The sequence below is a fragment of the Coregonus clupeaformis genome, chromosome 17 (genome assembly GCF_020615455.1).
Source record: "Coregonus clupeaformis isolate EN_2021a chromosome 17, ASM2061545v1, whole genome shotgun sequence".
In the NCBI taxonomy this organism is placed as follows: Eukaryota; Metazoa; Chordata; class Actinopteri; order Salmoniformes; family Salmonidae; genus Coregonus; species Coregonus clupeaformis.
The window spans coordinates 15359976-15372706 of NC_059208.1; the positions used below are offsets into that span (position 1 = coordinate 15359976).

Consider the following 12731-nt stretch of genomic DNA (forward strand, 5'->3'; position numbering starts at 1 on the left):
TTAACTACCAGGTAGAAATAAAAAACAGAAGTGTTTCGGCCCTCCAGGACCGGAATTGAAGAACCCTGCACTACATGAACAAGATCATCCACATGTATTGATCACATTTTTACTAATACTGTAGAACTTTGTTTTAAAACTGTATCCGTACCCATTGGATGCAGTGATCACAATATAGTAGCTACATCCAGGAAAGCCAAAATTCCAAAAGCTGGGCCTAAAATAGTATATAAGAGATCATACAAGATTTTGCTGTGACTCTTATGTGGGGGATGTTAAAAATATTTGTTGGTCTGATGTGATTAATAAGGTGCATCCAGACGCTGCACTTGATGAATTTATGAAATTGCTTCTTCCAATTATTGATAAACATGCACCTGTTAGGAAACTGACTGTTAGAACTGTTAAGGCTCCATGGATTGATGAGGAATTGAAAAACGGTATGGTTGAAAGAGATGGGGCAAAAGGAGTGGCTAATAAGTCTGGCTGCACATCTGACTGGCTGACTTACTGCAAATTGAGAAATTTGACTAAAAAGGTCAAGGGGTCTGAATACTTTCCGAAGGTACTGTATGTGGAACTTCTAGATGTGATGTGTCGGACCCCAGTAAGACTAGCTGTCACCATTGGTGTAGGCTAATGGGGAGCCTAATAAATCAAATCAAAACCCACTGAGCACCAACCGACCAGCGTCATTTCAATCACAGAAATAGAATTCATAGAATGGACCTATCCCTCAGACCACTGCAATTTAGCTGCTACACCACAAAAACCTTAGGTGATGTAAAATAGGGTCTAAGCAATAACATAAACGAATATGAAAAAATATCTGAGTTTACACGTTTTTAGATAATTGACATTAAAGGTTAAAATAATGTTTTTCTAAATACATTTTTTTTTTTTAAGAAATGATAAAATAGTTTGAAAACCCTGTTTGTAAGCTTTTAAGTTATATCAAACTCAACCGTTTTATCTTTTCAAATTATGAAGACATGGATGTCTCATGGTAGGGTGGGGTATGCAAAATAGGTCAACCTTGAGCACCTCTATCTCCTAAAATGTTTTGGCATGCAGGTCCAAATAACAGGTGGATTACTTTCTGACCTTCTACCATAGACAAATATGTAACAAAAGTTTTGTTTAAATCGAAATGGATGCTGTCAAAACGTGATTGAATTCTAATGGATTTACCCTACCAGCTATAGTATTGTCTCTTCATCATCATCATCATCATCATCTGGGGAAAAGCACGAGGCAGAATGACTCTGTGCAGCAATTTAGTGTTGAGGTGTTTTGTTGGTAGTATGGTTGGCCCATTGGAACTAAGGTTGATGATCTCTTATCATTGTTATCTGACCCTCAGCTGTGAGTGGTCCAACCTGTTATTACCACTGACCCTCAGCTGTGAGTGGTCCAACCTGTTATTACCACTGACCCTCAGCTGTGAGTGGTCCAACCTGTTATTACCACTGACCCTCAGCTGTGAGTGGTCCAACCTGTTATTTCCACTGACCCTCAGCTGTAAGTGGTCCAATCTGTTATTACCACTGACCCTCAGCTGTGAGTGGTCCAACCTGTTATTACCACTGACCCTCAGCTGTGAGTGGTCCAACCTGTTATTACCACTGACCCTCAGCTGTGAGTGGTCCAACCTGTTATTACCACTGACCCTCAGCTGTGAGTGGTCCAACCTGTTATTACCACTGACCCTCAGCTGTGAGTGGTCCAACCTGTTATTACCACTGACCCTCAGCTGTGAGTGGTCCAACCTGTTATTACCACTGACCCTCAGCTGTGAGTGGTCCAATCTGTTATTACCACTGACCCTGGAGCTAGCCTCTCTACCAGGACCCTCAGGGTATGGAAACAACCCTGGAGTCTAGTGTTGTTCTCTATGGGATGATGTTACTAGTCTAGTGTTCTCTATGGGATGATGTTACTAGTCTAGTGTTGTTCTCTATGGGGTGATGTTACTAGTCTAGTGTTGTTCTCTATGGGGTGATGTTACTAGTCTAGTGTTGTTCTCTATGGGATGATGTTACTAGTCTAGTGTTCTCTATGGGATGATGTTACTAGTCTAGTGTTGTTCTCTATGGGGTGATGTTACTAGTCTAGTGTTGTTCTCTGTGGGGTGATGTTACTAGTCTAGTGTTCTCTATGGGATGATGTTACTAGTCTAGTGTTCTCTATGGGATGATGTTACTAGTCTAGTGTTGTTCTCTATGGGGTGATGTTACTAGTCTAGTGTTGTTCTCTGTGGGGTGATGTTACTAGTCTAGTGTTCTCTATGGGATGATGTTACTAGTCTAGTGTTGTTCTCTGTGGGGTGATGTTACTAGTCTAGTGTTGTTCTCTATGGGGTGATGTTACTAGTCTAGTGTTGTTCTCTATGGGATGATGTTACTAGTCTAGTGTTGTTCTCTATGGGATGATGTTACTAGTCTAGTGTTCTCTATGGGATGATGTTACTAGTCTAGTGTTGTTCTCTATGGGGTGATGTTACTAGTCTAGTGTTGTTCTCTATGGGGTGATGTTACTAGTCTAGTGTTGTTCTCTATGGGATGATGTTACTAGTCTAGTGTTCTCAATGGGATGATGTTACTAGTCTAGTGTTGTTCTCTATGGGGTGATGTTACTAGTCTAGTGTTGTTCTCTATGGGGTGATGTTACTAGTCTAGTGTTGTTCTCTGTGGGGTGATGTTACTAGTCTAGTGTTCTCTGTGGGGTGATGTTACTAGTCTAGTGTTGTTCTCTATAGGGTGATGTTACTAGTCTAGTGTTGTTCTCTGTGGGGTGATGTTACTAGTCTAGTGTTGCTCTCTATGGGATGATGTTACTAGTCTAGTGTTGTTCTCTGTGGGGTGATGTTACTAGTCTAGTGTTGTTCTCTGTGTGATGATGTTACTAGTCTAGTGTTGTTCTCTGTGGGATGATGTTACTAGTCTAGTGCTGTTCTCTGTGGGATGATGTCACTAGTCTAGTGTTGTTCTCTGTGGGATGATGTTACTAGTCTAGTGTTGTTCTCTATGGGATGATGTTACTAGTCTAGTGTTGTTCTCTGTGGGGTGATGTTACTAGTCTAGTGTTGTTCTCTATGGGGTGATGTTACTAGTCTAGTGTTGCTCTCTATGGGATGATGTTACTAGTCTAGTGTTGTTCTCTATGGGGTGATGTTGCTAGTCTAGTGTTGTTCTCTGTGGGGTGATGTTACTAGTCTAGTGGTGTTCTCTATGGGGTGATGTTGCTAGTCTAGTGTTGTTCTCTATGGGATGATGTTGCTAGTCTAGTGTTGTTCTCTATGGGGTGGTGTTGCTAGTCTAGTGTTGTTCTCTATGGGATGGTGTTACTAGTCTGGTGTTGTTCTCTATGGGGTGGTGTTGCTAGTCTGGTGTTGTTCTCTATGGGGTGATGTTGCTAGTCTAGTGTTCTCTATGGGATGATGTTACTAGTCTAGTGTTGTTCTCTATGGGATGATGTTACTAGTCTAGTGTTGTTCTCTATGGGATGATGTTACTAGTCTAGTGTTGTTCTCTATGGGATGATGTTGCTAGTCTAGTGTTGCTCTCTATGGGATGATGTTACTCACAGAGGTTTAGTTATGTTGTTCTGTTTTACTGTTTTTGTTTTGCAGACGTATCTCCTGGGAATCATCATTTCAATATGTGGGAACTTTCTCATCAGCATTTCTCTGAATATACAGGTAGGGGTGTGTTTGTTTATGAGGGCGTGTACAGTACTATGAGAAACAATATAATCGTTTACTGATGTCACGTCATCCATAATGCTCATTTACCAGAATGGAATCAATAGTTCCTTGATGTTATGGTAGTTACTGTATTATTATTGTATTTTCCATTCTCCTCTTAACATGTCAATGAACTGCTGCCCTTGACTCTCCGCCCTCTCCTCTCTCTGTCAGAAATATGCCCACATGCGCCAGTCCCAGCTCTGCAGCTCCAAGCCCTACTACACGTCAGTGCTATGGTGGAGCGGTGTGGTTCTCATGGGGGTCGGGGAGCTGGGGAACTTTGCAGCCTACGGCTTCGCTCCAGCCACCCTCATCGCGCCACTGGGCTGTGTTTCAGTCATAGGTAAGACACAACCCTTTTAGACATTTCTTTAGTATTATTGTTTATTTATGTAGATTTTCTGTACAGTTTTATATCATTTCTTGCATTAAGCATCAATATGAAACTCTTTCCTGGTAGTATTTACCTGTATAAGCACAGGTTTAGGATTAGCTTGCCCTCCCCAATCCTGACCATAACCCTCAGGGGGAAAAACACAAAACTGACCTCAGATCATGATGCAGCGTCTAGAAAGCCGCCCTAATATACCTCCAGTTGACACATCCCCATTTAGCCAATCAGATGGCTTGCTGGTTCTGTAACCAACCAATCCCTGTGAAGCCATTCTCTACCCGGCAGGTGCAGCTGTCACCTGTTCAGTGTAAACATTCTAATGGCAGGTTAAATATTCACCTTCAGGTGCAGTCCTCTCCTTGTCCTAGCCTGGTCCCAGATCTGTTTGTGCTGTCTTGCCAACTCTTAAGGTCATTGTCAGGCATTTGGCCATAGGACCTGGGAGCAGGCTAGGGCAATATGGCCAAAATATCATATCACGGTATTGTTCTACTTTTTTGACAGTATTTTATGTTTTTGAATAATAGAAGTTCTAAATGTGCTTTATGAGTAGGTCGTGACCCTAGGGTGGTAACACATACCTTCTAAATGTGCTTTATGAGTAGGTCGTGACCCTAGGGTGGCAACATATACCTTCTAAATGTGCTTTATGAGTAGGTCGTGACCCTAGGGTGGCAACATATACCTTCTAAATGTGCTTTATGAGTAGGTCGTGACCCTAGGGTGGCAACATATACCTTCTAAATGTGCTTTATGAGTAGGTCGTGACCCTAGGGTGGCAAACACATACCTTCTAAATGTGCTTTATGAGTAGGTCGTGACCCTAGGGTGTAAACACATACATTCTAAGTGATGTCATTGGGTCTCTCTCCATTCTGATTGTTTTATACTGTTCAATTCAACTTTAACCCAAAATAATTTTCTGCATTTTCATCAATTTCTGCATTTCCTCATTTGAGATAATTTCCACACTGCCACGTAGGGCTGCAGGATATGGGCAAAATAATCTAGGCCTTATTTTTAACTAAAAGTTGCAAATATGATTTGACTTGGGTGAACTGTTGGAATCATGGAAAAATAATGATTATTCTAATTCTGTAGTTAGAATATAATAGTGGGCACTTTGAATACAGTGTTGTCTGACATAACAACGAATGAAAATGCCAGGGAGGAGATATTGTGACAGGGTAGGAACCATAGGGTTGGTCAGTGTTTCCTAGGGGACGCTATAATCTTTGGCTACATTTTCTCTTAGCTACTTCATGTAGCTAACATATTCATGCTTCGCCTATTCCTCTTTGATTTAGAAGATACTGTTGCACAAACAACATGTTGATATAGGCCTACACCATCACTGGTATCAGACTGTATAGCTAGCTACGTTTGGTCTGACTCTGTATATTTATTAGCTAGCTAGCCATCTAACTAGCGATTAGCATTAGCGGCTAACAACTTGCTAAGAAAAGACAAACTAGGTGTTTGCAGATGTAAGAAACACAAACTAGTAGTGTAATTATAGAACACTAGTGGATTTATATTAAGAAGCAAAGTGGAAATAGCATCGTAGTCATCAACATTGTTGCATGTGCTGCATTGACCATGCAGACTGAACGCAAGTGTCTCGTGGTTTGCAACAACAAATGTGCTCCTTGAGTGACAGGGGCCGGGGCTAGGTCTGTGTGGGAAGCGGCATGGAGTGAGAGAGATATGACTCAAGTAGTGGAGTAAACTATAAAAATTGACGTTACACACTGCGTATCACATTTTAACAAACCAAACATTGAAATACCATTATAGAAAGTAAAGTAAAAACCCAAACCGGTCCATGCATCAAAAACGGTATATATAGTAAAATACGGTGTACTGCCCAGCCCTAGAACAGACTATGCCTCCAGGCAGTGTGCTTGCTGGACTCAAGAAATATGACCCTGAGAAATCCACCTGAAGTTTCTCCAGAATGATGGACTGGAGAACTGAAGGTGAATTTATATCTGGGTGAGTGAGAGTGGAGATTTTGTAAAGGTACAGCCTCTCAGCTCTCTCTCTCTTTCTCTTTCCCTCCCTCTCTCTCTCTCTCTGTCTCTCTCTCTCTCAATTTTCTATTTCAATTCAATTTAAGGGCTTTATTGGCATGGGAAACATATGTTAACATTGCCAAAGCAAGTGAAGTAGATAGTAAACAAAAGTGAAATAAACAATAAAATTAACAGTAAACATTACACTCAGAAGTTCCAAAAGAATAAAGACATTTCAAATGTCATATTATGTGACATTCTCTCTCTCTCTGTCTCTCTCTGTCTCTTTCTCTCTCTGTAGTGGTAGCTAGGTAGACTCAGGAGGGGGACAGGGGGTGGGGTGACAGGTAACAGAGGTAGGAGACTCAGGAGGGGGACAGGGGGTGGGGTGACAGGTAACAGAGGTAGGAGACTCAGGAGGAGGACAGGGGGTGGGGTGACAGGTAACAGAGGTAGGAGACTCAGGAGGGGGACAGGGGGTGGGGTGACAGGTAACAGAGGTAGGAGACTCCAGGAGGGGACAGGGGTGGGGTGACAGGTAACAGAGGTAGGAGACTCGGAGGGACAGGGGGTGGGGTGACAGGTAACAGAGGTAGGAGACTAGGGACAGGGGTGGGTGACAGGTAACAGAGGTAAACTCAGGAGGGACAGGGGTGGGGTGACAGGTAACAGAGGTAGGAGACTCCCAGAGTGCGAAGAGCCTTGGCGTGACCCTGGACAACACCCTGTCGTTCTCCGCTAACATCAAGGTGGTGACCCGATCCTGCAGGTTCATGCTCTACAACATTCGGAGAGTACGACCCTGCCTTACACAGGAAGCGGCACAGGTCCTAATCCAGGCACTTGTCATCTCCCGTCTGGATTACTGCAACTCGCTGTTGGCTGGGCTCCCTGCCTGTGCCATTAAACCCCTACAACTCATCCAGAATGCCGCAGCCCGTCTGGTGTTCAACCTTCCCAAGTTCTCTCACGTCACCCCCGCTCCTCCGCACACTCCACTGGCTTCCAGTTGAAGCTCGCATCTGTTACAAGACCATGGTGCTTGCCTATGGAGCTGTGAGGGGATCGGCACCTCTGTACCTTCAGGCTCTGATCAGTCCCTACACCCAAACGAGGGCATTGCGTTCATCCACCTCTGGCCTGCTGGCTACCCTTCCTCTGCGGAAGCATAGTTCCCGCTCAGCCCAGTCAAAACTGTTCGCTGCTCTGGCACCCCAATGGTGGAACAAGCTCCCTCACGACGCCAGGACAGCGGAGTCACTCACCACCTTCCGGAGACATTTGAAACCCCACCTCTTTAAGGAATACCTGGGATAGGATAAAGTAATCCTTCTACCCCCCCCCAAAAAAATAAAAAAACATATTGTAAAGTGGTTATCCCACTGGCTATAAGGTGAATGCACCAATTTGTAAGTCGCTCTGGATAAGAGCGTCTGCTAAATGACGTAAATGTAATGTAAATGTAGACTCAGGAGGGGGACAATCGAGGCAACATGGGGGATGAGGAGAGGAGAGCGGATAATATTACTGTCATGTGTCTTGTCTCTGTGACTGATACTCTCTGGTCCATGGAGAGCAGTTACATTCACAGGCCCATTGGGTTCTATTAGATCTGACAGGTCTCCCTTTCTCTCTGTCACTGATGTATCTGGAAGCTGCATAGACTGTTATAGACTGTTGTCATAGACTGTTATTAAAGATTGTCATAGACTGTCACAGACTGCACAGACTGGCCTTGTGATATACAGCTTAACATGGAAGGACGCAGGGAAAACGCATGTAGAACTGCATCAGTTGTTTCCACATGTTAACCACCAGTAAAGACTACAGGTGCTGTGTAGACCTATTCCCCGCTTCTCCTCGTTCTTCTACAACTACGTCAATGGACGATGAAATATTACTGAGGTGGTGTGTTCTCTCTGGAGCCATGCTACCTGTAGTAGTAGTAGTAGTAGTAGTAGTAGTAGTAGTAGTAGTAGTAGTAGTAGCAGCAATAGTAGTAGTAGTAGTAGTACATCTAACAAAGGACAGACAGACAGACTGTGTAGGAATATGCGACACCAGAGATTATCTCAGCCTCTCTGATATTAGCAACAAGACTCCTGAATCTGGCTTCATATGGGGTTGCTATGGTTACATGAGATAGATCTAGTCTGTCCCAAAGGTAGAGGGAAACCTTAAATGTGAGATGAGCTCTCTGTAGATATTATGAACCACCTGGTGGTCAAGATCAACCAACCAGCCATAGATTAACAGTCTTACCAACATCTCTATTAGATCAATAAATCAATTTTAGAGGAGATTTGAAGGAAAGAAACAAGTTAGGAGGTTTCATTGTGTGACATACTTCACAGTAATGTGTTGTTATTATGTGTCTCAAAGCTCATATCAATGTCAGTCTATAGATCAGATTGTATGGTGGCTTTGAGACCATTGGGTTCAGCTTCTTTGACCTTCCTTTGAGTTCCTGGGAGTTAGAATGACTGAGTGACAGTGTTAATGCGATATACAGGTGAGACTGTAGGTTTGTAAACCATGTATGATAGATTGATATTTCTACACTGCAGGTCACATAGTATTCAGGTGACTGAATCTATGACGGTAGACATCATACATTACATTATGTAAAGAAAATGGGAGATCTAAAATGTCTGTCTTTCTCTCTTTTTCAGCCAGTGCAGTCATCTCTGTGGTTTTCCTTAAAGAGACACTACGAGCCTCTGATATTGTTGGTAAGTTTATACACACACCACACATACACACACACACACACACACACACACACACACACACTCATTGCCCTAATCAAACCCCTCAGGACATAATTATTGTGATATTGATAAAGATGAGTGTTCTGATTTAGGTATGAGTTACCACGTTACAAAACATTGTCTGGTTGACGTCATGGAGGAGAGAGGAGCTGGCTAGTGACTCTATGTAAATATTAGTTCTATTAGTGTGGTTAGTCAGAGATGGAAAGCAAACATTAACTCTGAAGCTTAATACTGATTAAACAGATCCTACACTGTCATATGATGAAGCTTAGTACTGATTTAAACAGATCAGTTCCACTGTGCCATATAATCCTCAGGTGAATAGGATGGTTCAATACTCCAGTGATTCTCTTCCTAACCTACAGGTGGTGCACTAGCAGTGATGGGGACCTATCTCCTGGTCACCTTTGCCCCCCACACCTCCACCCACATCACCGCCCACCTGGTCCAAAGATACGCCGTCAGTTGGAACTTCCTGATTTACCTGGTACGTACTCTAACCATAAACCTAACCCACACCTGGTATGTACTCTAACCCACACCTGGTATGTACTCAAACCCTAACCCACACCTGGTATGTACTCTAACCCACACCTGGTATGTACTCAAACCCTAACCCACACCTGGTATGTACTCTAACCCACACCTGGTATGTACTCAAACCCTAACTCACACCTGGTATGTACTCTAACCATAACTCACACCTGGTATGTACTCTAACCATAACCCACACCTGGTATGTACTCTAACCATAACCCACACCTGGTATGTACTCAAACCCTAACCCACACCTGGTATGTACTCTAACCATAACCCACACCTGGTATGTACTCAAACCCTAACCCACACCTGATATGTACTCTAACCATAACCCACACCTGGTATGTACTCTAACCATAACCCACACCTAGTATGTACTCTAACCCACACCTGGTATGTACTCAAACCCTAACCCACACCTGGTATGTACTCAAACCCTAACCCACACCTGGTATGTACTCTAACCATAACCCACACCTGGTATGTACTCTAACCATAACTCACACCTGGTATGTACTCTAACCATAACCCACACCTGGTATGTACTCTAACCATAACCCACACCTGGTATGTACTCTAACCATAACCCACACCTGGTATGTACTCAAACCCTAACCCACACCTGGTATGTACTCTAACCATAACCCACACCTGGTATGTACTCAAACCCTAACCCACACCTGATATGTACTCTAACCATAACCCACACCTGGTATGTACTCTAACCATAACCCACACCTAGTATGTACTCTAACCCACACCTGGTATGTACTCAAACCCTAACCCACACCTGGTATGTACTCAAACCCTAACACACACCTGGTATGTACTCTAACCATAACCCACACCTGGTATGTACTCTAACCATAACTCACACCTGGTATGTACTCTAACCATAACCCACACCTGGTATGTACTCTAACCATAACCCACACCTGATATGTACTCTAACCATAACCCACACCTGGTATGTACTCAAACCCTAACCCACACCTGGTATGTACTCAAACCCTAACCCACACCTGGTATGTACTCTAACCATAACCCACACCTGGTATGTACTCAAACCCTAACCCACACCTGGTATGTACTCAAACCCTAACCCACACCTGGTATGTACTCTAACCATAACCCACACCTGGTATGTACTCAAACCCTAACCCACACCTGGTATGTACTCAAACCCTAACCCACACCTGGTATGTACTCTAACCATAACCCACACCTGGTATGTACTCTAACCATAACTCACACCTGGTATGTACTCTAACCATAACCCACACCTGGTATGTACTGAAACCATAACCCACACCTGGTATGTACTGAAACCCTAACCCACACCTGGTATGTACTCTAACCCTAACTCACACCTGGTATGTACTCTAACCATAACCCACACCTGGTATGTACTCTAACCATAACCCACACCTGGTATGTACTCTAACCCACACTTGGTATGTACTCTAACCCTAACCCACACCTGGTATGTACTGAAACCCTAACCCACACCAGGTATGTACTCTAACCCTAACCCATACCTGGTACAGTGAGGGGAAAAAAGTATTTGATCCCCTGCTGATTTTGTACGTTTGCCCACTGACAAATACATGATCAGTCTATAATTTTAATGGTAGGTTTATTTGAACAGTGAGAGACAGAATAACAACAAAAAATTCCTGAAAAACGCATGTCAAAAATGTTATAAATTGATTAGCATTTTACTGAGGGAAATAAGTATTTGACCCCTCTGCAAAACATGACTTAGTACTTGGTGGCAAAACCCTTGTTGGCAATCACAGAGGTCAGACATTTCTTGTAGTTGGCCACCAGGTTTGCACACATCTCAGGAGGGATTTTGTCCCACTCCTCTTTGCAGATCTTCTCCAAGTCATTAAGGTTTCGAGGCTGACGTTTGGCAACTCGAACCTTCAGCTCCCTCCACAGATTTTCTATGGGATTAAGGTCTGGAGACTGGCTAGGCCACTCCAGGACCTTAATGTGCTTCTTCTTGAGCCACTCCTTTGTTGCCTTGGCCGTGTGTTTTGGGTCATTGTCATGCTGGAATACCCATCCACGACTCATTTTCAATGCCCTGGCTGAGGGAAGGTTCTCACGGGACATGGCCCCGTCCATCATCCCTTTGATGCCGTGAAGTTGTCCTGTCCCCTTAGCAGAAAAACACCCCCAAAGCATAATGTTTCCACCTCCATGTTTGACGGTGGGGATGGTGTTCTTGGGTTCATAGGCAGCATTCCTCCTCCTCCAAACACGGCGAGTTGAGTTGATGCCAAAGAGCTCCATTTTGGTCTCATCTGACCACAACACTTTCACCCAGTTCTCCTCTGAATCATTCAGATGTTCATTGGCAAACTTCAGACGGGCATGTATATGTGCTTTCTTGAGCAGGGGGACCTTGCGGGCGCTGCAGGATTTCAGTCCTTCACGGCGTAGTGTGTTACCAATTGTTTTCTTGGTGACTATGGTCCCAGCTGCCTTGAGATCATTGACAAGATCCTCCCGTGTAGTTCTGGGCTGATTCCCTCCCTCTCTCTCCCCCTCCCCCTCCCCCTCTCCCTCTCTCCCTCCCCCTCTCCCTCTCTCCTCCCCTCTCCCTCTCTCCCTCCCCTCTCCCTCTCCTTCCCCCTCCCTCTCTCTCCCCTTCCCCCTCCCTCTCTCTCCCCTTCCCCCTCCCTCTCTCTTCCCTTCCCCCTCCCTCTCTCTTCCCTTCCCCTCCCTCTCTCTCCCCTTCCCTCCCTCTCTCTCCCCCTTCCCCCTCCCTCTTTCTCCCCTCCCTCCCCCTCCCTCTTTCTCCCCCTCCCTCTTTCTCCCCCTCCCTCTTTCTCCCCTCCCCTCCCTCTTTCTCCCCTCCCCCTCTCTCTCCCTCCCCTCCCTCTCTCTCCCTCTCTCTCCCCCTCTCTCTCTCCCTCTCTCTCCCTCTCTCTCCCTCTCTCTCCCCCTCTCTCCTCTCTCTCCCCCTCTCCCCTCCCTCCCTCTCTCCCTCTCTCTCCCCCTCTCCCTCTCCCTCTCCCTCTCCCTCTCCCTCTCCCTCCCCCTCCCCCTCCCTCCCCCTCTCCCTCTTTCTCCCCCTCCTCCCTCTTTCTCCCCCCTCCCCCTCTCTCTCCCTCCCCTCCCTCTCTCTCCCTCTCTCTCCCCTCTCTCTCTCTCCTCTCTCCCTCTCTCTCCCCCTCTCTCCCTCTCCCTCCCTCCCTCCCCCCCCCTCCCCCCTCCCTCCCTCTCCCTCCCCCTCTCCCCTCTCCCTC

The 12731-nt window shown here is 45.0% G+C and overlaps 1 protein-coding gene across 2 annotated transcripts in view; it reads left to right on the plus strand.

Moving 5' to 3' along the window:
* Positions 1–12731, plus strand: part of LOC121585955 (NIPA-like protein 2) — a 48327-nt gene that overhangs the window by 21987 nt on the left and 13609 nt on the right. The window contains exons 2-5 of one of the 2 annotated variants that reach the window (XM_041902317.2): positions 3632–3700; positions 3920–4091; positions 8830–8889; positions 9297–9418. In XM_041902317.2, coding sequence (XP_041758251.2) covers positions 3632–3700; positions 3920–4091; positions 8830–8889; positions 9297–9418 — 423 coding nt within the window. The remainder of the gene's footprint in view (positions 1–3631; positions 3701–3919; positions 4092–8829; positions 8890–9296; positions 9419–12731) is intronic. The other variant, XM_041902318.2, reaches the window with a different exon arrangement.